Consider the following 24,251-nt stretch of genomic DNA (forward strand, 5'->3'; position numbering starts at 1 on the left):
ATTCTTGGATTACAATTTTTTTTTGGGAATAAATATACTAATATTTATTATTGAATTTATATAGTAATATTCAAAATTATTATATATTTTATATATATTTATTATATATTATTTTATTTTGTAATTTTATATTTCTTATATATATTTAATTTTTTTAATATATTAATGATAACTACAATAAAAATGATTAAATTAATTTTTTATGATTAAATTGATTTTGAAAATAAGAAAAAATATATTGCATTTATTTCGATTAATAATTACAACTTATTTATTATAATTTATAATACTTTACTTATTTATAATAATTTATATATTTATTATAATATTTATTAGAAAAGAATTTATTAGAATAAAAACTTTTGTAAAATTGTAAAAAAATCTTAAATTTATGATTTATAAAATTTCAATAATATAATATTTCTATTGTGTCCTAATATTTAAAATTATTTTATAGTTAATATAATAAAGTATTCTATAATTATATTCTATAATTACTTATATAATTATATAAGTATTCTTAATATTCTCTTTTGCTACTAATTTTATATAATTGTTAAGGATAGGGCTTGTAATGCGATCGGGTAACCTAATCTTTATTTTCAACAGTTCGAATACCGTCAATGGTCTGATAATAATTTATGAGTGAGCATGGTTTTTCTAACATTTTCCAGATTTCTAATTTAAACAAAGGTATCATAGCAACAGTCACTTCACGAGCCACATTTGCATATCATGCGATGGATCAGCATGGGAGCGAGCACAAAAGTCCTGACTTTCACGCGCTGCGACATAATTCCGCGAGGGCCCATCCCTCCAGCGTGATTATTAGTCCTCCCTTTCTGTATGCATTTCCCGAAAAGCAAAAATTGGAGGAAAAATCAAGACTTGCGACAGTCTTGCAATAGAATTGATACAGAAATAGAAACTAAAAACAGATAGAATTCAACGACGATAGTATACATCAAAATATAATTAAAATCATTACAGTTAGCCGCAAAGGGTCAAAGTACTACGTAAGTACAATCCTTTACTCAGAGCTTGTAATATAAACGAATACAGTCAATACAATTACAATAGTAGATGGTTCTTCGAACAGTAATATTAGTTTAAACACTTAAACACCATTTGTGCAATATTCAAAGTCGTTCATCATTTTCGATTTTAACAATAATGCAAAAAATTTAGTTTTATTTTCACCAGTTTCTTTTGAAAATTAATAGTTTAATCAATATTGAAAAAATTATGTATTATTTATTAAAGAAATCAATTTTAAGTCTTAAAAATTAATGAATTATTTTTTCTTAATTTTTTCTTTTTTTAAACATTATATTTTAATATAATTTTTGTTAACAATACCTTAGTATTTAAAAAAAGATTTTATTAAAAAAATTATTTTTGAGGTATATAATAACATAATTCATACAATGAAGGAAAGTAAAAGTATTCATATATTTTCTAAATAGAATAATTTTTTTTTAAAATTGAACTTAATAATTTGAATTTTTTCAGATATTTGAAAAATTAGTTTACTACATAATGTAAAAAAAAAAAAAATTACAAATGTCTATTGATCAGAATTATAAAGAAAAAGTAAAGATTATGATTTTTAACTTTTTTATCTGAGCTTATAATAAAAACATACTTTTGTCTATATATATAAGTATATATCTCGCTAACAATAAATTGGAGCAAAATATATATATACAAAATTTCATTGAAATCGGTTAATATAAAATTATAGACATTGAAAAATATAAAAAATTTTAAATTTATGACAATTATAGATCGAAAATTAATAAAAAATTAATAAATAAAAAACTATGAACTGTTAATATTTTTGATTATTTATAGCTTATAGGAATGTTAATCGATTTTAATGAAAATTTGTGTATGTAATTTTTAATTGTGTATATAACTTAGATATTAACAAAATTCATCTTATAAATTTTCATTATAGATTAAGATAAAAAAATTAAACATTATGATTACTACTTTTTTTTTATTCTGACAAATAATTTAAAAAAATTTTTTTTTATTTAATAAATTATTTAATAAATTAGTCCTTTCAATATTTCAAAAAAATATGTTTGATCTAATTTTAAAAAATTTAATCTACTTTAAAATATATGTATACTTTTTTTATTGTAATGATTCATTCTGACAATCATTCAGGATTCAATATTATTTCTATTTTATTATGTTTTAAGAAGTTTTCCATTTTCTGCAATGAATAAAGATATAAAACATAAAAATATAAGAAAGAAAATACTAATATAAGTAGAAGTATAAGTAATAACAATCTCTTCTCTTTCTTTAAACAAACATATATAAAAAGCAAAAAAAATGTGGAATAAAAAATGAAAAATAGCAGAGAGAAAGAAGATAAAATTCTATTAAGAGTTAGACTTTCTTCTCTAGTTTCGTATGCACAAGTTATATTCTTGGAATTTTCAATTTTACATTTTCTAATGAACAAATATCTAAAGTATAATAGAAAATTAATAATCGCGTTCTCCTGAAATAAAAAATAGTACTATATGTATATACAATTGTTTCGATATTATGTACGAAACGTGTTTTTCGCAAATAAAATAAATGAATCTTTTTATGAAATAACATGAAATAACAATTATACCGAAATTTTATATCATACATTTTAAATACTAAATTGGTAAATTGTTATAAAAATCTATGACGAAATTATTTATATAATTATCATTTTTTTTAAATGAATTAGAAGAAAAATTTTAATTAAAAAATAAAAAAAATTACTTCATAAATAATATCATTTAAAAAACCTAATTAATTAATTTCAAGAAATCATTTTGTAAGGACATTTAATTAAATTATTCCAATCGTGATTTATAATAAAAAATTAAATAAATAAATAGAATACAATATTTATAAAAAAAAAAATCATTATTTGAAAATGAAAATGAAATTTTTTTTTATCATAATAATGTTAGAGTAATACAATAATTAATATATACATAGAATACCTTTGGCTAAAGGTTTTGATATACAAAAATATTCGTTGATATTTATTTATTAAACAATTTAATTTTTTGTTAAATCAATTTTAAGCAATTTTATTTTTTTTTATGGAAATTTTTATATTTAATTTTTGCATTTAGTCTGAATCAAGTAAATTTAGAATTGATATCTCCAAAAATATATATGATAAAATTTAATAATTTAATAAATTAAAGTTAAGAATAAAATTACTTCAATAAATTATTTCAATAATTTATTATTTAAAATATCGAATAATTTCAAATAATATAATAACTGTAGTGGCAGACAAATAACCAAGATTATACGAACGTATCAACTATAATAGTTATGCATTTTAATAATTACTTAAAACTATATTCTTAAAACTATATTATTATAACTATATTCGAAATTTTTAACTTATTTAACTAATTATTTTTTTTCAATAGGTTACTCAATTTTGAATATATTAACATTAGAACTATCTATAATATCTAAATATCTATTTTATACATGAATTGTATTTTTATAATTAATTAATATTTATTAAGGGATATCATGAAAATAAATAGAGATATAAGTAATATCATATACATTTCAGTAATATCATATATTTAAATAAATATATAATTGATTTCATAATCAATTATCAAATATCAAATTTAAAAAAAAATAGAATTAACTAATAAATAAGTTTGTCTATAAAATTAAAAATTAGTAAATAATAATTAATTTACAATAAATTGCAATATTTGAATTCTATTAACGTGTATCTTTTAAAGAACATTCTTTTAAAAAATTTTCGAATAAACATTAAAATTATATTCCATATTTATTCATATGGTAATATTACAAGAATGTTATGTATATTAAAATATATTAAAAGTTATGCATGTACAAATGAAACAAAGTAACATTTTAACAATTCTTGCATTAAAATATTACCAGGAATATTTGTAATTCATGAACATATATTATATTGTAGAAAATCGAAAAAATGAATATAATAAAGAAAATGGAAACGATACAAATTAAAAAACTCGATAAAATTAACACGAACTGATAAGGATGACAGAGATAAAAAAAATGATCAAATCATTGGGAACACCGAGCAGAATAAAAGACAATAGCGTACACAAATTAAAAAAAAAAAAATAGAGAGCAAATAGAATAACATAGGTTAAATAAATAGTTGAAAACCCAATATAAAAAACGACAAAGACAAAAGGAAAAATACAAGAGTCGAAATGGAGCATAACAATTCGTTGAAAAAAAAAGGAGCATCAATGGGAAAATGAAAAAAAAAAAAAAAATAGAAAAATAAAAATTGATTTTCCATTATAAACCAAAAACTTATAATTTTTTTGTTTATTCTCGTCTTCATTTATTCACTACTTTGTATACAAATAATAACAAAATAATAAAAATTATTCAAATATATTATTTTTAAATTATCAAATATCAAATATCAATAATTTTTAGAAATCTTCTCAAGAATTTCTGAATATATTTATTATTGTTTTATTAAAGTTTTTATATATTTAATCAGAAATTATAATTAAATAAAGAATAATATAAAAAATTGAAGCTTAGAAAAAAAATCAATTTCTGAAAACATAAAAAATTCTTCGTTTATGTCAATTAATATTTATATAAATAATATTTTGATTAACATTTTCTACATTGAAATATTATTGTTTGTTTTTAATTCATAAAATACATTCCATAATTAAAATTACATTGTTTAGTAACTTAACTTAACTTAACAATTTACATTCTTTTATTATCAATATAAAAATAAAAATATAAATAAAATTTTAAAATTGAAATCATTATAATATTGGGTTGGCAACTAAGTAATTGCGGATTTTTTTTAGAAAATCAAAGACAATTTTCTCATGGAATTAAATAACTTTATTCTGTAATGTGTTGCCCATTTTGATCAATGACCTTTTGTCATCTTTCAGGCAGCATCATAATCCCACGTTCATAAAACTTCTGGTTTTTATTAGCAAAAAACTGAATCAGGTACGATTTGATATCATCATCATTATTGAAATTTTTACCATTCAAGGAGTTTTGTAAAGATCGAAACAAAAAGTAATCAGATGGTGCAAGGTCAGGACTATATGGTGGATGTGGCAAAATATCCCAACCAAGCTCCAATAATTTTTGCCGAGTGACCAAAGATGTGTGTGGCCTTGCATTGTTATGATGGAATACAACACCTTTTCGATTTGTCAATTCGGGCTGCTTTTCTTCAACTGCATTGTTTAATTTCGTTAGTTGTTCAATGTAGACAACAGAATTGATCATTCGATTAAGAATTCAAAATAGACAATTCCTTTGTAATCCCACCAAACTGATAACAAAACCTTCTTTTGATGAATACCAGCTTTTGATGTTGTTTGAGCTGGTTCACGTGGCCTGCTCCACGATCTTTTCCGCTTGATATTGTTGTAAACAACCCATTTTTCATCGCCAGTTATCAGTCGTTTTAAAAATAATCATTTTCATTAGCAAATCGTTTCTTTAGCAAATCGCAGCTGTTAATGCGTTGCGTTAAATGCTTTTCTTTCAGTTCGTGAGGAACCCATGTATCGAGTTTTTGAACATAGCCAAGTTGTTTTAAGTGGTTTTCAATGCATGTATGTGATACATGAAGCTTTTCTGCAATCTCACGAATTGTATTGTGACGATCCGAATCGGTTATTGCTTTGATTAGGTCGTCATCAACTTCAACTGAAATCCGCAATTACTTAGTTGCCAACCCAATATTTAAAATAAAACTTTGGTATGAGGATTGTTATTTTATTATAATTATATTATTATTTATCAAAAATAATAATATATAATAATAATAATATAATAATAAAACATAATTTATTAATTTATTTAATTTATTTAATTTAATTTATTATTAATTATTAAATAATTATTAAATATTATATTTCAAATTTATAATTTCTCATATTAATCAAATAATATTAATAATCAAAACATCATTTTATGTCGGATCAGATAATTGAAATTAAATAATGGAATTACTTTTATTTTTACTATACAACCAGATTGAATATGTTTCATTAAAGATGTTAAAAAATGAATTTAAACATTTTTTTTTATGTAATGAAGTATTAATTAATAATTTCAATTTATTTATAAAATTTTTGAACTATAGCTTATATGAAGTTTACAAATTCAGATATCATTGAAAATAAAAGAGAAATTAAATCTTTAATTATACAATTCTATAAATTTAATTATTAATTATATTTAATTATTAAATAGATTTTTCATATATATTATGTATATTAGAACCAAATTATATTCACTTTAGAATGAAAAAAATATTAGAAATATTATTAAAATATAATGAAGAAAGAATTAATATATTTTTATTTTCTTTGATTTTTTTCTATTTAATATTATTATTTTTTTCTTAAAAGTCGATATTATTACTTTGAGATGCATAGATCAAACTTGAATGCCAAATTTAAAAATTATTTTGAATTGAAACATATATAAATATCAATACAAAGTATAGATATTTTTAAAATATTATATAATATGATATAAGTATATTATATTATATATTATATACAGATATATATATTGTTAGTAATGAAATTTTTTTCTTTTTGATTCTATTTTATGAATTTTCATAAATATTATAAATAAATATTATTCATTTTTCTTAAAAAATAAATTCAAATATGATATATTTTCGATTATATTTAGAAATATAAGAAAAAAAAACTTTAATAAGTATTGAAAAACAAATTTTATTTTTATGTCCATAAATGAATATAAAATGAAAATAAAATGAAAAAAAAATAATTTGTTGACTGAACAGTGAAAACAATAAATAAAAAATGTACGGATTTAGCTGAATGAATATTTGATTATGTGTAATTGCGCGTATCTGTTTACAAAATATTTGAAGTATGCATATCGAAGAAAAAACAAATAGATATTAACTATGAAATAGTAGTATTGCTGGTAATATTGAATAATAAAACTAAAAATAAAATTTCAGTTTCTTTAAATTTTATAACATAATTATTCAAAAATTTATTTACAGAAAGTATATCATATATCATATTAAAAAACTAAAATTATTGTAAAAAAATTATATGTAAAAAAGATGAAATTTTTATTTCTAAAATCTTGTAAAATCATATTTATACTTATCTAAATAAAAATACAATTATATTATATATTACATTTATCAATTAATAATAATAGTTTATAAATATAGTCAAAGATTATAAAAACACATATAGACTAAAAAATCTTTTGTCCTAAAATAATATCTTTCAAAATTTGATGTCATAATTTTTAATATTTTTAATGTTTAAAATAATTTTGAAACTGAAAAATGTTTTATAATATTGAAAGCTACACATCGCAAATTTTAAATTATTTCATAAAACTTTTAATATTTTTATCTTTTTATTATTTTTTATTTTTTATCTATTATATATAAAATTTTAAATGAAATATTTCTTCGATTTACTTCAATACTGCTTAATTAAATTATTGAAACAAAGGATCAATTCACTTCCACAAATGTAATAAAGAAGAATCTTAAAGCGATAAAAGCAAAAAAAAAAGAAAAAATGCTTATAAAAATATTGCTACTTGAGTAAAGTTTAACGGAACAAAAGTGTAAATTAGCGAAGAAAGAGGTTCGAAAGCAAATAATGGCGCTGAAGGGTTTCGAAGAAGGGAAGGCTAGACAGACGTCTAGCATCGAGGATGCCGTCGTCTTTCGTTGCGCATACAAAATGCATCACGTATATGGGAACATTACGTGGCGACATGCAGATATCGTTGCATAATTGTCCATGTCACGCAATTGGCATGGCGCCGATAATTCTGCGACACGAAACTCTGTATAAACAGTGAAAAGTGAACAGTCAAATGTGAATTGGAATAAGTGAAATTACTTGGAAATTAAGCTCGTTTATTTGAAAATTATTCTTTCAATTCATATTAATATACTTTTTCTCTATCTTTCTAGAAAGTTCATCGTTTTTTTTTTTTTTTTACTAATTTTTTATATATTTTGGAAATAACAATTATTATGAAAGGATATGAATAAATAAAATAAAATAGATGAGAAGATGAATAAGAATATATTAAAAAATTAATTAAAATGAATGTAATAGATATAAATAGATTTGAACATTAATTGACTCAATTAAAAATCATTATTCATATAATTTAATATCAATAACTCAAATTTCAAAATTCAATATTTTTGAATATTATGATCTAATTTTATTAAAATTTTTGAGTAAGATTAAAAAAAAAAATTCCTTTGAATTTGAATTTGTAAAAGTTAATTTTTTTTAATTTTAAAAATTCAAAGGAAAAAAAACTCGAAAATTATATTTTTAAAATTTTTTTTTAAAGATAAAAAAAGAGATAATAAAAAATATATATATGTGAAATATAAGATAAACTTCGATTTACAAAAAATATTTTAAATATATAGATAAAATAAATTATTTTAAATATATAAAGTAATATGAGTTTATATTTCAATTTTTGCATATGTATGTAAAAATTTTCGGCAGAATGGAGAGGAATTATATTTTTAGAATTTTTGATTTATTAAACATATAGAAATATAGAAATCCAATTGAATATAGAAATATAAAAATATAGAAATATAAATAGAATATAGAAATTTATATTAACAATAAAATAAAATCAATATATTACTCTGAGATTGAAGAGTATATTTAAAATTATTAATTTTAAATATTAAATATTAAATATTAAATATACTTGATATATGTATATTTTTTATATTTAATACTTTTTTATTTACAATAATTAGATATTTAGCAAATAATTGAACAAGATTATATGCAAGAAAATAATATCGGGAAGATAACCATAAAATGATATATTGGATAAAATGGCAAATATTTTTTTTTGTTTTCCTTTTTTTAATAATAGCCGATTTTTCAGTAATATATGTGAATAATATTAAAATTAATAATATTATATAAAATCAGAAATTAAAATAAAATTACGAATTCATATGGTATTTTAATATTATAAATTAATAAATAAAAGTTTAAATAAAGATTGAGAAAAAAAAATCTTTCATTATTATTCTGATATTATTTATTTACAATGATAAGATGATGAACTGTTATTTTTTCCATAATTATAATTTATTTGTTTTATAATTTTTAAAATTAATATATTGGGTTGGCAACTAAGTAATTGCGAATTTCACTCATAGATGGCTTTTGAATTTTTAGGTTTGCTGGCGTAGTCCAAACGTAAAACACATTTTGTTATTTCATAGTTGGCAATTCAGCTATCAATCAGTAAAAAAGTTTTTTGATCAGTTGTGTAGTTTTCGGTTGGCGTTCGTTGAAAAATGGAAAATCAAAAGGAATATCATCGTCATATTTTGCTTTTTTATTTTCGCAAAGGGAAAAACGCATCGCAAACTAACAAAAAGTTATGTGCTGTTTATGGCGACGAAGCCTTAAAAGAACGGCAGTGTCAAAATTGGTTTGACAAATTTCGTTCTGGTGATTTTTCATTCAAAGACGAAAAACGCTCTGGTCGTCCAGTTGAAGTTAATGACGATCTAATCAAAGCAATAATCGATTCGGATCGTCACAGTACAACTCGTGAGATTGCAGAGAAGCTTCATGTATCACATACATGCATTGAAAACCACTTAAAATAACTTGGCTATGTTCAAAAACTCGATACATGGGTTCCTCACGAACTGAAAGAAAAGCATTTAACGCAACGCATTAACAGCTGCGATTTGCTAAAGAAACGTAATGAAAATGATCCATTTTTAAAACGACTGATAATTGGCGATGAAAAATGGGTTGTTAACAACAATATCAAGCGGAAAAAATCGTGGAGCAGGCCACGTGAACCAGCTCAAACAACATCAAAAGCTGGTATTCATCAAAAGAAGGTTTTGTTATCAGTTTGGTGGGATTACAAAGGAATTGTCTATTTTGAATTCTTAATCGAATGATCAATTCTGTTGTCTACATTGAACAACTAACGAAATTAAACAATGCAGTTGAAGAAAAGCGGCCTGAATTGACAAATCGAAAAGATGTTGTATTCCATCATGGCAATGCAAGGCCACACACATCTTTGGTCACTCGGCAAAAATTATTGGAGCTTGGTTGGGATGTTTTGCCACATCCACCATATAATCCTGACCTTACACCATCTGATTACTTTTTGTTTCGATCTTTACAAAATTCCTTGAATGGTAAAAATTTCAATAATGATGATGATATCAAATCGTACCTGATTCAGTTTTTTGTTAATAAAAATCAGAAGTTTTATGAATGTGGGATTATGATGCTGCTTGAAAGATGGGAAAAGGTCATTGATCAAAATGGGCAACACATTACAGAATAAAATTATTTAGTTCCATGAAAAAATTCTTTGATTTTCTAAAAAAAATCCGCAATTACTTAGTTGCCAATCCAATATTTTAAAGTTTTTATATTAATTTTAATATATTTTAAAATTTTCTATTATGCCATAAAATTACATTAAAATATAAAACAGATAAATCCATCGCAGGATGTTTTATTATTTGTAATATATGATAAAAAGCAAAGAAATTGTTGACATATGAAAATAAAGAAGATTAATTATTATATCTTAATATAAAATCAAATGCATATGCACTTGATAGATGTTATTTTATATATAACAAAATTAAAAAATTATAAAAAAAATTTTTATTCAGTACAATTAATTATAATATAACAATATAACAACAATAATTAAAATTATAATTTATTTCATTATTATTAGATAGATTTATTAGTACTAGTATGTACAAACATTTAATATTGATATTATATTGAATTTTATTTTGGATTTATATCAATATGAATTTTTAAAATTAAATAAAAACAGTTGAATTAAAATATATTGAAAAATGAAATAGCTGAAATCAGAAAAGCATTGCAATTTCAATTATCTAAAAGTCTTTTAGAAAAAAATTATTTAATATTATTAATATTATTAATAATAAATATTTAATTTTCATATTTATTTTAATAGATACTTTTATATATCATTAATTGATATATAGAATTTATAGGTAATATATTTATAAAAATATAATATTTACATTATATTATATTATAAATTTTTTATCTAATTCAATTACAAAACAAATTATTAATTAATTAATTAACAAATAGAATAAGTTTGAGAATCACGAAATCAATAAAAATAAAATAAGAGAAAAATAAAAATTAAAAATATATGTGATAGTAATAAAAATAAAAAATAATGCATAATTATTAAACGTCAAAAAAAAACAATGCAGAAAAAAAAAATAATGAAAAAAATATATAAATACCAGTACTTAGTTATAATCGCATTACACCGATACGACCGCAATGTATACAAACTAATTTTGTCATGATGCCCCAAACTATCGCCATGTTCGATTTTCGCGAAAAATAGTAAATTTAGAAGAAAACTGATATGAATAAAAAATAAAAAACTTTAAAACGAATTTTATTCTATGTTTATTACAAATATATTTTTATTTTTTATTACACATATTACTTTTAGGATATGAACGTGATCTGCATATCATAAGACATAAGACAAAATTTTCACCTATATCAATTTTAATTAATTTTTTCAATTATAATCAATATATAATTATATTGTAGAATTCTATAAAAATAATATAACATCTTCAGATTGATTCTCCTAATGACAATGAAAATAAATTACAATAGTAATTTATTCGTATCATTATAAAATGATAACAAGAAAAAAATATATTTTTAATAATTTCATACTATAGCTCTTCTAATTTTAAAATCAATGTAGTATATTTTTTATACATTTATTTCAATTAACAAATACTAAAATAAAAAATTTGACTTTAACAGAAGAAATTGATAATTGATTCAAATTATTAAAAAAACAATCGATTAACTAAAAATTTTTACAAAACTTTCATGCAAAATAAAAATGCAAAATATACAATAAAAATTTGTAAAAAAATTAACAAGAAAAATATAATTTTCCATAAATGCATTATCATTTTCATTCTATTAATTAGTAATAATGCAATCTAATATTTCTTGCATGATCTTTTAATTATTTCTTTCAATTATTTCTTTATTTTTTCTTAAAAAAAAATCTTTCTCCTTATTTTTTCTATTTATTTTTCTTTCATGATTTTTAACCGTGGTTTTTATTTCGCTTTCTGTCTATGTCTCTGGTCGCAACATTAGGATTCTCTACATTTATAGTGTTCGATGTATTCCAAATTTCTTTTCGGGAGTTTATTATTCATGCGTCCTATTTTGCAACATTTTACTTTCATGATTGTTAATAACCCGGGATCTGAGTCTAATTGAATTTATGCAAATGGCAATTAGGTTTACATGAATGTGCAATCCGATTCTCCTTTTTGGTCTGTTACGTGTAATATTATGTATTTCTATGGATATATACAAATGCAGAGAGAAATGCGTAATTCTAACTTCTCTTTTTTATCTAGTTCCATGGTTTATTTACGTAAAGAATGAACGCAAAATAATGGGAAAAAAAACCGAAACAACAAACGATGATATTGTAAACTGGTGAAAAATTGACAATAATGAATAATATTATCATAGACAAAAGATTAATATAATATTAATATAATATAAGGTTAATATAAAGATTAATATAAAGATTAATATAAAAAAAGTTATTTTTAATCAAAATATAAATCAATAAATAAAAGTTTAAATTATGATGATAAGTAGTCATTTTGTGATTTTTAATTTATATCTATTTAATATCAAAATAAATTAATTATAATATATTTAATATGTGTGTGTGTGTGTGTGTGTGTGTGTGTGTATAAATATAATATATAATAAAATACATATAATATATATATATATATATATATATATATATACAATATTATGTTTTATTAAAAGTTGAAATTAACTATTGATTTAATATATTATTTAATATAATATATTAAAAAAAGGAAAACAATTATTTTACAGAGTGTTAATGAAACATGTGGGAAATACTCTTTGGAGGGTAAATTCTAGACATCAAACCAATGAAAAAAATTCATATACACATATTTGATAAAACTTAATTAACGATTATAAACATTTTAAGTTTGTATTAGATAGAAACGGCGAAATACCGAGAACACTCAGCTGAGTGCGCGGCAATATTGTATTGCAATATCGCTTGCATAGCGGAGCCCCTCAATGAAAATAAATATAATATTTTTTTATATACAATTGATTATTTGAAATGAATAATTTAAATAAGATAATATACAGTGTACATAAATATTGTGTAATATAACTATGAAATATTTTTATATCATTTAAAAAAAATTTTAATTATGCAAATTAAAATGTATATAATTAGTTATTTAACAGAAACTTAGCTCAGACAAATTATAGCAAATTCCACAATTTGGAATTATATGATGATTATACAATATTTCATTTAAAATTATAAATGAATTGTTGTATTTCATTCAACATGTTTATTGAAATCCAAATAAATTAAAACACACTTTTTTATAAGATTTCGAATTAAAAAGATTGAATGTATTTTTATATGCACAATTGCTTTTTTAATTATTTTCACATGTACAATAAAGTCCGAAATACTTGAATCAATTTGAATTTCAATTATTAAATTATTCAATCAAATCATTGACAAATATTTATTTTTATTTTACTTGCACTAAATATTTTTTATTCTTATGAAGAGAGAAATAATAATCGATCTGGATATCACTTATTATAATGAATCAATATTACATTAATATTACATATCCATAAAAAATGCATATATATATAATTTTTTATGTATACTTGAATGAATATTACAAATTCACTAATTTTATTTTTACATTTTTATTTCTAATATATGTTATATCAACATTACGAACGAACTGAATTCAGAAAAGCAACACTATCTTAGTAACGGGAAAAATTGTTGATTTAAGTTTTCGTATTCTTAAATACTCTTTTTTTTATATTTAGGACACACAAAACATAACATTCGATTTCAAATATTATTATTTTATATTTTCTTTCTATCAAATCTTTCATGTTTCTTTTTCTAATGCCCAGCATTCAGTGGGCAATTGTCAGTAACACTATTTTAGTAACACATTGTCGCGGAATCAGTTCAGAATTTGATGAAATTATACATATTTGAATATTTGTTTAAAATAAAGTTTTAATCAAATAATCTTTATATAAAATGAAATTATATAATAATAAATAACAATCGAAATAATTTTATTCAAAGAAATTAATGTGAATAGTGAATAAAAAAAATCTAATATGTAATAATGAAAAAGAAAAATGCAATGCTTATATAATTTTTTTAGTGGAGATAAGATAATGGTATTAATATTATATTAAAATATAGATATTAAATTTCAAATTTTTGTTTAGTAATTTCATATAGGAATAAAAAATATTGAATTTAAGTTAAATAGAAACAAAAGTTTTTCAATTGATACTTCAATTGGTCTATAAATTTCAAATTGATTCAAGTATCATTAGTGACACAAATGACTTTCTTGTACATGTGAGAATAAGCAAGTTTATGTATAAAAAAATATATTCAACCTTTCTAATCTGAAATCTTATGATAGTGTGTTTTGATTTGCTCCTATGGATTTCGGTAAATAGGCAGATTGAGTGTCATATAACAATTCAACTATGGATTTAAATAATATGTTTGTATCCAATAGATAAAATAATTTATCTATTGGATTTATATAAAGTGATATATATATATTAATATTTTGGAATTTATTAAAAATTATTCCAGGTAAGATTTTATTAAATAAGAAGTTACATAATACGTACATTGTAATAAAATAACAAAAAATATAAAATATCATTAAGCAATAAAGGAATTTTTATTTTTTATATTTTGGATAAAAGGAAAATATATGAAATGTATAAAAAAATATTATTTATTAAATTAATTATTTTTACATAATTTTTTTTTTTACTTTACAGAAAAGAAAATTATAATTAAATACAAAATTATTAGCATTTTAATCAAAATTTTGATCTATCCGATATTTTCTAATATTAATATTTCTATTCTTTTTTTGAATTTTTATTTCTATAACTTTTTTTACTTATTATTTATTGAGACTAATAATCATTAGATATGATATATATCTTTAAATGAATTAAGTGAATATATTTAAAACATGAAAATTGTAAAAAACAATTTAAATAAAAATTATATTTTTACAAAATTAAAATTCATCCCGAGTTTCAATTATCTATTTATTAAATTTTGATATATTATAAAATTCTTCATATAACTTGAGATTTTTATTAAAACTATATACTTAATATATCAATTTTATAAATATATGTAATGAGTTTAAGAAATAAAAAAATTTGTCATCAATTTTGTTTTTAGATATTTTTTGTTTTTTCTGTTTTTGAGATAATTGTTCAATTTTAACAAAAATTACATATTTTATTATATGTATTATATATATAATAATCTAATAATCTAATAATCTAAAAAAAGAACATTAAAAGAGTAAAAAAAATATAGATGTTTCAAATTTTTTTTTATAAATTTTGTCACAAATATTTTCCAAAAATATTTTATAAATTCATTGTAATTGAATATAGCAAATATGTGCAGAAATATATATTTCTAATTTACTTTTACTTCCAAAATTTTTTTAAATGTCTACAATTATTTATAATCTGTTTATAGAAGGACATTAATCACATTTTGTAAATGATTAATCATTTTATTATATATCTTCATATTATAAAAAGAACATCAGAACTTTCTTGATCATCTGATATAAACAGATTGTGGAATGTTAAAATCCCGCCAATGTTCTTTTACTTTACAGTAGTAAGATAACATAGTGCAAAAGAAATCAGATAGGAAAAAATGGAAGAAAAAAAAATAGAAGTAAGAATAGGGAAAAGTAAAAACACGTTTCATTGGAAAATCCTGAAACATAGTAAATGAAAAGAAGAACAAATTATATTACAGAGAAGAAATAGTCGAAGAAGAAGAGTCGCTGGATGGCAGTTGCAACTGCGCTGCCGAGTATTTATGTGAGTGAGAATCGTCAAATGATTTAAATTCAGAAATATTATTGTGAATATTGATAATATTACATTCATATATTACATGCATATGTATATAATTATGTATGCAATTATTAAGTCTCGTATCGCGAATTAATGTTAAATGCATTTAGGACAAGCTTTAATTACATTTTATTGACAATGAATTACATTCTTGTCATTTTCTTTTTTTCTATCTATATTTTCTTTTATTTTATTTTTCTCATTCATTATGTTTATTGTATATAAGTATTAAATGATAAGTGATGAAATTATGATTATTTGCATTATTACGATCCTGTTGATTAAACACTATTATCTTTATGATATAGTACATAAATATGTTAAATAAATTCATTGCTTTCAAGATGTAAATTTATTTTTGATTTTAAATTTATTGTTTAAAAATACATTAAAAAATAGGTAATTATTAATAGATTATATAATTTATTAATTAATTAATTTATAATTTTGTATAATAAAAAAAATATAAAATGTTCATTTAGTAACATTTTTTTAAAAATGCATGTTATTAACGATTTATTTTCATTTATTTAATGAATAATTTAATAATTTTAAAATAATTTTATTATTTAATGAATAATTTATTCATTTATTAAAAATAGATATCCTAAATTTCTATTTACATTTTTTTAAATTTTGAAAAATGTAAATAAATTTAAAAAACATTTATAAGTTAAATATTTATAAGTTCAAAAAACATATATATTCAAATATAATATGTTGAAATATGCAATATATAATATTATAATATATAATATAATATATATATATATAGTTATATGTGTTCATAAGTATATATTTGTACATGAATTCTTGTAATTTGTATTTGATAATGTTATTTATTAAGTTTTATTTTAAATTTATAAATTAATTTTTTAAAATAACTACTTTTTAAAAATAATGTTATAAATTATATACTATTCATTTAAAAATAATTTGTTATAAATGTATATTTTATTCATTTAAAAATAAATTATATAACTTTTATTCTTTGAAATTATTTTTTAAGAATTTTATTTCTTTCAGATTTTTTTTTTGTTTCATCTCATTTCATATCTCAAGAAAAAGATGACTATATAATAAATCATTTATAATTTTTATATTTTTAAATTCTTTTAATATTTGAAACTTGAATTGAATAATAATATCGAAACAATATTTATAATAAAATAGAATTAGATATTTTTAACCTATATTTTTTTTAAATCAAAAAAAGATTTAAGATTTCGATTTAAAATTAAGATCGCATTTCATGATCAATAAAAAATTTTTTCCTTTAAAGTTCATCATCCTCGCGAGATCGTTAATAATAATATATATAGTTGAATGTGAGCATTAAATTCAATATATATATTATTCTTTTTATTTTTTTTTATTAATCACAATTATTTTATTAATCACAAATTTGAAAATTGTAAATAAATTAAATAAGAAATGATTTGTGAATGATGAAATCTGATTAACATATTAAATAATCAGTTATTATATTTACAAATATTTTTTATTTATTATCATATATCATATCACATTGTATCATATCACATTATATAATTTGGAAACACTGTAATTAAAACGGGAAATTATATTAGCTTTGTAAATAAAATGTAGAGATTTATAATATGTAATGATTACTTACCGGCAAGAACCCCAGCCATGTAAACGGCTGCGATCCTCAGACTTCCATGAACCATTTCCAGGGGAAGTCCCACGACCACTTGTACTCCCAAGTTAAATAGTAGGTGAAGCCATCTGAAATTCAAGCATATAAATTTCTGACGTAATGCTCATTATTATTCATTATGACTAAAATGACAAAATTAATAAAATAAATTTAAAGAAAAGAATTTAAAAAAAAAAGAAAAAAAAGAAAAAAGAAATTCTTTTATTAAATTGAAAGAATTTCTTTTATTCAAAAACATTTAATTTCATATTCTCGTTTTTTTATTAAAAATTGAAAATTCCTTAGAAAAATAAAATTATAAGAAGCATGGCATAAAGAAAAATATATATTTGTAAAAATAAAATTAATAAAATAAATAAGAATTATGAATATATTATAAGAAAAAGAATGGATTTTCTATTAAAAATTTTACAAATTTAATATTTTATTTCTAAATCATAATTTGTCTAAGTTATCTATTTTTCGATTTAGACAATTGATTGAAATTATATATATGTTTATAATTATAATTTAAAAATGTTTTCAAGTGCATAATTTTATTTTTATTATATTTATTATTATTAATGTAATATTATAAAATAATAATTAAAAGATAGTTATTATTGATAAATGAAATGATATATCTAGTGTATTCGATATATTACTTGTATTTTGCGTGTTTGAAAATTTTAAATTGCATTCCATTTTTATTCGTGTTATCTAAACAATCTAATGGTTAAAAAAAAAAAATAATCTATTTAATAGGCGAATAATCACTTGCAAGGCACAAACGTAAAATTAACAAGAGATATGAATAATCGGTAGAATTAATTCAACGTTCAATCTTTTCAATAATATAAAATTTTTCCAAAAATATAAAATCTGTTTACATAGTAGAATTTATGAATAATATATTTGAAAAAATTTTGATAAATTATAGGGAACATATAATTCAGAAGTAAAATTATTTCTATTCTATAGAAAAATATTAATTTTGATATTATGATATAGAATTGTTTATTAAAATCTGAAAAATTATTTAAATAACTGAAAGAAAATTCTTTGTAATGTAAAAGAATACTTTTGTATCTGATTGGATCTGATCTGATAGCATACATAGATACATACATGTCGATTTTGCATTGAATATGTTAATAAGAAACTTTTAATTATATTATTATATTATTAAAATATCATAAGGTAATATATAAGAAAAGAATAATTTTATCGATAAATAATATTATACACAATTTTCTTAGTATCAATTTAGATATAGCAATTATATAAAAATAATACTTAAGAATATACATACGTATACATATCTATATATAAATATAAATACAATTAAATATTAAATATAAATTTATGTATAATAACTTTAAAATTATATATATGAATCATATATAATATAATTATATATAATAATTAATCTGATATTGATTAATTAGGTATTAAGTGATTAAATTATCGAAATGATTCGAAATCTAAATATCTCCATAATTACTTAATTTATTTTCAATGTTTCAAATTATTTAATTTATTTTGTTTATATATTGAATTAATGAAAATTTGATTATTTTAAAAGTACTAATGATTAAACACAGTTAACTAATAAAATGATTAGATAATTTAAAGTCAAAAACATTCTAATCATTTTGTTATTGTATTCTCATTAATAATTTATTTTTAATAAAAATGAGAAGCAATAATATCTATTTCAAGAATAAATTAAATTCTAGTAAATGATAGTAATGATATATTTAATATTATTTATTTATAATAATTTATTATAATAATAATAATTTTATTTATAATCTAATAATGATATATATTTATATTAAATAGATTTTATATATATATATATAGAAGTTAAATTTCCTATTTTCATTTTAATTTAACTTAATCTATTAATATTTCAATATTGTAGTCATACATATATCATATAATATATATACATATACATATAAAATCTTGCAAATTTTAACCATTAAAATCATTTAATAGATATTAAATAAATATAATTTAGTTATATTATATTATTATATAATATAATATAATATAATATATAATATTATATATAATATATATTATATATTATATAATATAATATATAATATTATATATAATATATAGCATATATATAATATAATATTATATATTATATAATATATATTAATATTATATATAATATATATATATATAATATTACATATTATATTATATATAATATATAATATTATATATAATATAATATGTAATATTTTATATATAATATATAATCTCCAATTTATATTATTATTATTAAAAAAATACGATTGTATGAAAATGTGAACTGAATATAAAAAATTAAGTAAATTATAATAATAAAATGATAAGAAATAGATCATCTTAAAATACATCAATTTTTTTAATTATTTATATCTATTAAAAATATAATAAATAGTAAAATAACGCAAATTTGATGTATGATTACTTATTTTGTTATTATAATTTATTTATAATTCAGAAAAATATAAAAAAAATAAGTCAATATAATATAAAATAATAGGAAATAATAAAATAAAAAGGAAGAGTTATAGTTTTGATAAATTAAATTTTTTATTACAATTTTGCAATTTTGAATTTTTAAAGTAGGAAAAATGACAAGAGAAAATCCTAAATAAAAATAAGTGTAATTTTTTAATTTTTTATATAAAAAATAACTTTTTTAAAAAAAGAATAACTAATTTTATTATAATAATCTTGTATGATATTTTTTTTATTTGTTTTCTTGAATCTGCGATTAATCCATTTTGGATTATTTAGCGTGATCTGCAGAAATGACAACAGATTGATATTTGAGATTGATATATAAAAAGATTTTCCAGTGAAAATTCTTCAGAATTCAAAATTTATTTTAGATTAGATTTTATTTTATGTAGATTTTTATAGGTTTAATTTTTATATAATGTAACAATAAAATTATTTATAGAAAAAATAATTTTATAGTTATCTTTGATATAAGATGAAAAATTAATTGATGAGTTTATTCATCATTTTATCCGATCGTTATTAGTGTAAAATTTATATTACTATTTTAAAACATTTTATAATCCTCTAAACTCCAAAAGAAAATTTATGTATTATTCATCGCATTTTGAATAATATCAATAATTTCTTTGTGTTTTATTATATATTGCAGATAATAAAGTATCTTGTGATGAATTTATCTGTTTGATATTTTAATGAAATCATAATAGATAACTCTGAAATATATTAATTGAAAAGTTAATAAATTTATTCTGAGAAAATAATTTTACACGTGTTTATATGAATAAATAATATCAAATCAGCGTAATAACAAAATATCAAAATTATTTTATGATTCAATTCACTTATATGAAAAATTTACTTTCCATTATCATTATTTAAGCTTTTATTCATTAATTTATGATTAAAAAAAAATATAATATATAAGGTGTAAGATAATAGATAAATTTGTGATTTTATTTTAATTTTTTTATATACAAAGATGATAACAAAGAAAATCGGTACGAATTAGTAAAAACAAATCAAAAAATAATATTTAATATCTTATCCAATGTTTCTTCTTTTTAACGTATTCTAGATTTTTAAAAACATTTTGCATGAATAATTATGCATTATAATAGTTATAAATATTATACAAAAAATATTTGAAAATAAAGAAAAACATTTCCATGATTTAGTCATCAAATTAATTTATTATTATATCATCAAAATTAATTTATCATATCTAATATTATATCTATGACTTTATGAAAATTTAAAATCTAGAAAAATAAAAAGAAAAATCAATGAAAAAAAATATTACGATAATTTTTAGATTTTTTTTTTATAACAAATTAAATTAGGAAAATAATATATGTCTCAAATTCCATTAAATTCTAATATATGCTTAAAGAATTTGATCCATATATTACGTACATGAATATAATAATTATTTAATATAAATGTATTTATATTAATATATAATTTATATTAATATTAATATTTAATAAAATTAAACAAAAATAAAAAATTAAAATATGAATTGTATTAAAAAAAAAATATTTATTTTTTATATTTATCATGATTATTATATCTCAGTTGCATTTATAAAAACTATAGAAATTAAATTAATATTATATATGTAATATATAATAATATATAAATATTATAATATTTATGCTATAATATTACTATTATATTAAACTATATAATAATATCTACAAATCGCTAAAATTATACATTTAATATAAAAATTATAAAAGTTATATTAAAAAGTTTAAAGTTTAAATATAAATGAACTCTATGGTATTACAGATATATGTATAGAAAAAAAATAATTATAAGATAAAATTTTATTATTAATGTTTCTTTTTAAATATTAGAGTATATTATAATATATTAAAATATATTTTGTTTTGCTTCTTTCAGATCAAAATCATTAAATAATTGTTAACAGACAAAGAACTAATTAACAATTAATTTAAGAAATTCAATAATAATCAATAATACATAACTTTTAAATTAAAAAAAATAGTCAAACATACATATACACACAATAGTCTGACACACATTTAACGAGATAGAACATTGTCTAAAATCGTAATGGACAAAGTAAAATTATTTTTATTTTTTATAGCACGAATTAGACGAAAGATAATAGTCAAAGTAGAAATTAAATTGAAAAAACGATAACCAACGATGCTTTTTGAAAAATTTTGCTTCGTTGAAATAGAATTATTGCAACAACAATAGTATACAGATAGTGAAATTGGAGCAATTATGAATTTTATCTTGTCAACTGAAAAAATTTTCCTTTGTGAGGAGTAAAATGACCAAACTTATCTCCTCCATTCAACAATATAGAAATTCTTTAAGATCTAATATCCGTTTGATATATTTCACCATTTCATCTTTCATATTAAATTTCTAATTTGATTATCTTATAATCTTTTTCTTAAGTTCGGAGTGTCATTATTACAAATTAATTGTATTGAATATTATTTATATGTATTATTATATATAATATTATATGTAATATTATATATATATATATTATTTATTATTACAAAGTGATTGTATTAAAAAGATAAAATTATAATTTCTTTAATGAAGAATGTGAATAAATATCATGAATTATTGCAATATCAAAAAAATTAGCAGATGAAAATCGTTGTTTATTGTTAAATTATAATTGATTTTTATTAAAGTAATTATAAAATAAGAACATCCATATGAGATATTAAGTATGAAATATAAGTATAAATTATAAAATAAAAAATCCATATGAGATATTAAGTATGAAATTTAATTTTATTTACAATATCATAGTATTTGATAGTAATTGAAATATTATGTTAAAAATATTAATTAATAGAAAAATTTTTTTATAAATTTTAATAAAATATTTTTGAAATTGATTTTGAAATATATTAAAAGTAAATATATGTCTCTGTGATTTCAAAATAATATAATTTATACTTTATTCACATGAAGAAACTTATTTTTTAGATAAATAAAAAATTTTATTATATATCTTTTTTTTCAATTACCAATATTATTAATTAATACAAATATATTTGAATAAAACATTTTAAAAGATTATATATAAATAAATATTTTCTAAAAATTATTAAATTATTATTAAATTATGTAATAAATAATTCTTTTTAACTATTATTTTATTTAATTAAGAATATGTAATAATTTATTCATAATGATTTTAATTTTAAATCAAAAAATTATTCTCAATATCTGTGAAAATAATTTTAAAAATTAATTATTGGAAGATAAGAATATTATTTTTTATTTAATAAAGTCAATGCTACAATTCAAGATAGGATTGTTTCAATTCTTTGTAATAAATATAATACATAAAATATATTTGTTAAAATTATCAAAAGCAAAAAAATTATCTCTTATTTCACATATTAAATATGTTATAAAAAATTCCAAATAATTTTTTTCTATATGTATAATTGATTTTAATTTTTGAAATATTTGCAAAAAAATTTATAACAATTTTATAGAATTTCGTGTGTATATATATATATATATATATATATATATATATATATATACACATACATATATATTTCTGAGAAAGTATCAACGTGTAAATATCAACTATTTATATAAACACATGGTAATAACTGATATCCAAAAAATGTTAATATTATCACATTTAGTATCTATTCATAAAAAACTTGAACAATTTATGATTTTCAATAATTTTATGATTTATAATGGATTTCTATGAATAAACAATAATAATGATGAATTTGTAAAATATTCAATATTATATAATGTAGAGTCAAGTCTTTTGCAATTCATGAGAAAGTAGTTTTTTGATTGAATATACTTATTAATTTGTTGTGATGTGTTCATAATTCTATTTATATTATCTATTA

The 24,251-nt window shown here is 18.9% G+C and overlaps 1 protein-coding gene across 2 annotated transcripts in view; it reads right to left on the reverse strand.

Annotated features, from left to right (window-relative positions):
- The window catches only part of LOC724287 (protein rhomboid), an 869,734-nt gene that overhangs the window by 17,856 nt on the left and 827,627 nt on the right, over nt 1-24,251 (reverse strand). For both annotated transcript variants that reach the window (XM_026443982.1, XM_026443983.1), the window contains one exon: nt 17,812-17,924. In XM_026443982.1, coding sequence (XP_026299767.1) covers nt 17,812-17,924 — 113 coding nt within the window. The remainder of the gene's footprint in view (nt 1-17,811; nt 17,925-24,251) is intronic.

The sequence above is a fragment of the Apis mellifera genome, linkage group LG11 (genome assembly GCF_003254395.2).
Source record: "Apis mellifera strain DH4 linkage group LG11, Amel_HAv3.1, whole genome shotgun sequence".
Taxonomy (NCBI): domain Eukaryota; kingdom Metazoa; phylum Arthropoda; class Insecta; order Hymenoptera; family Apidae; genus Apis; species Apis mellifera.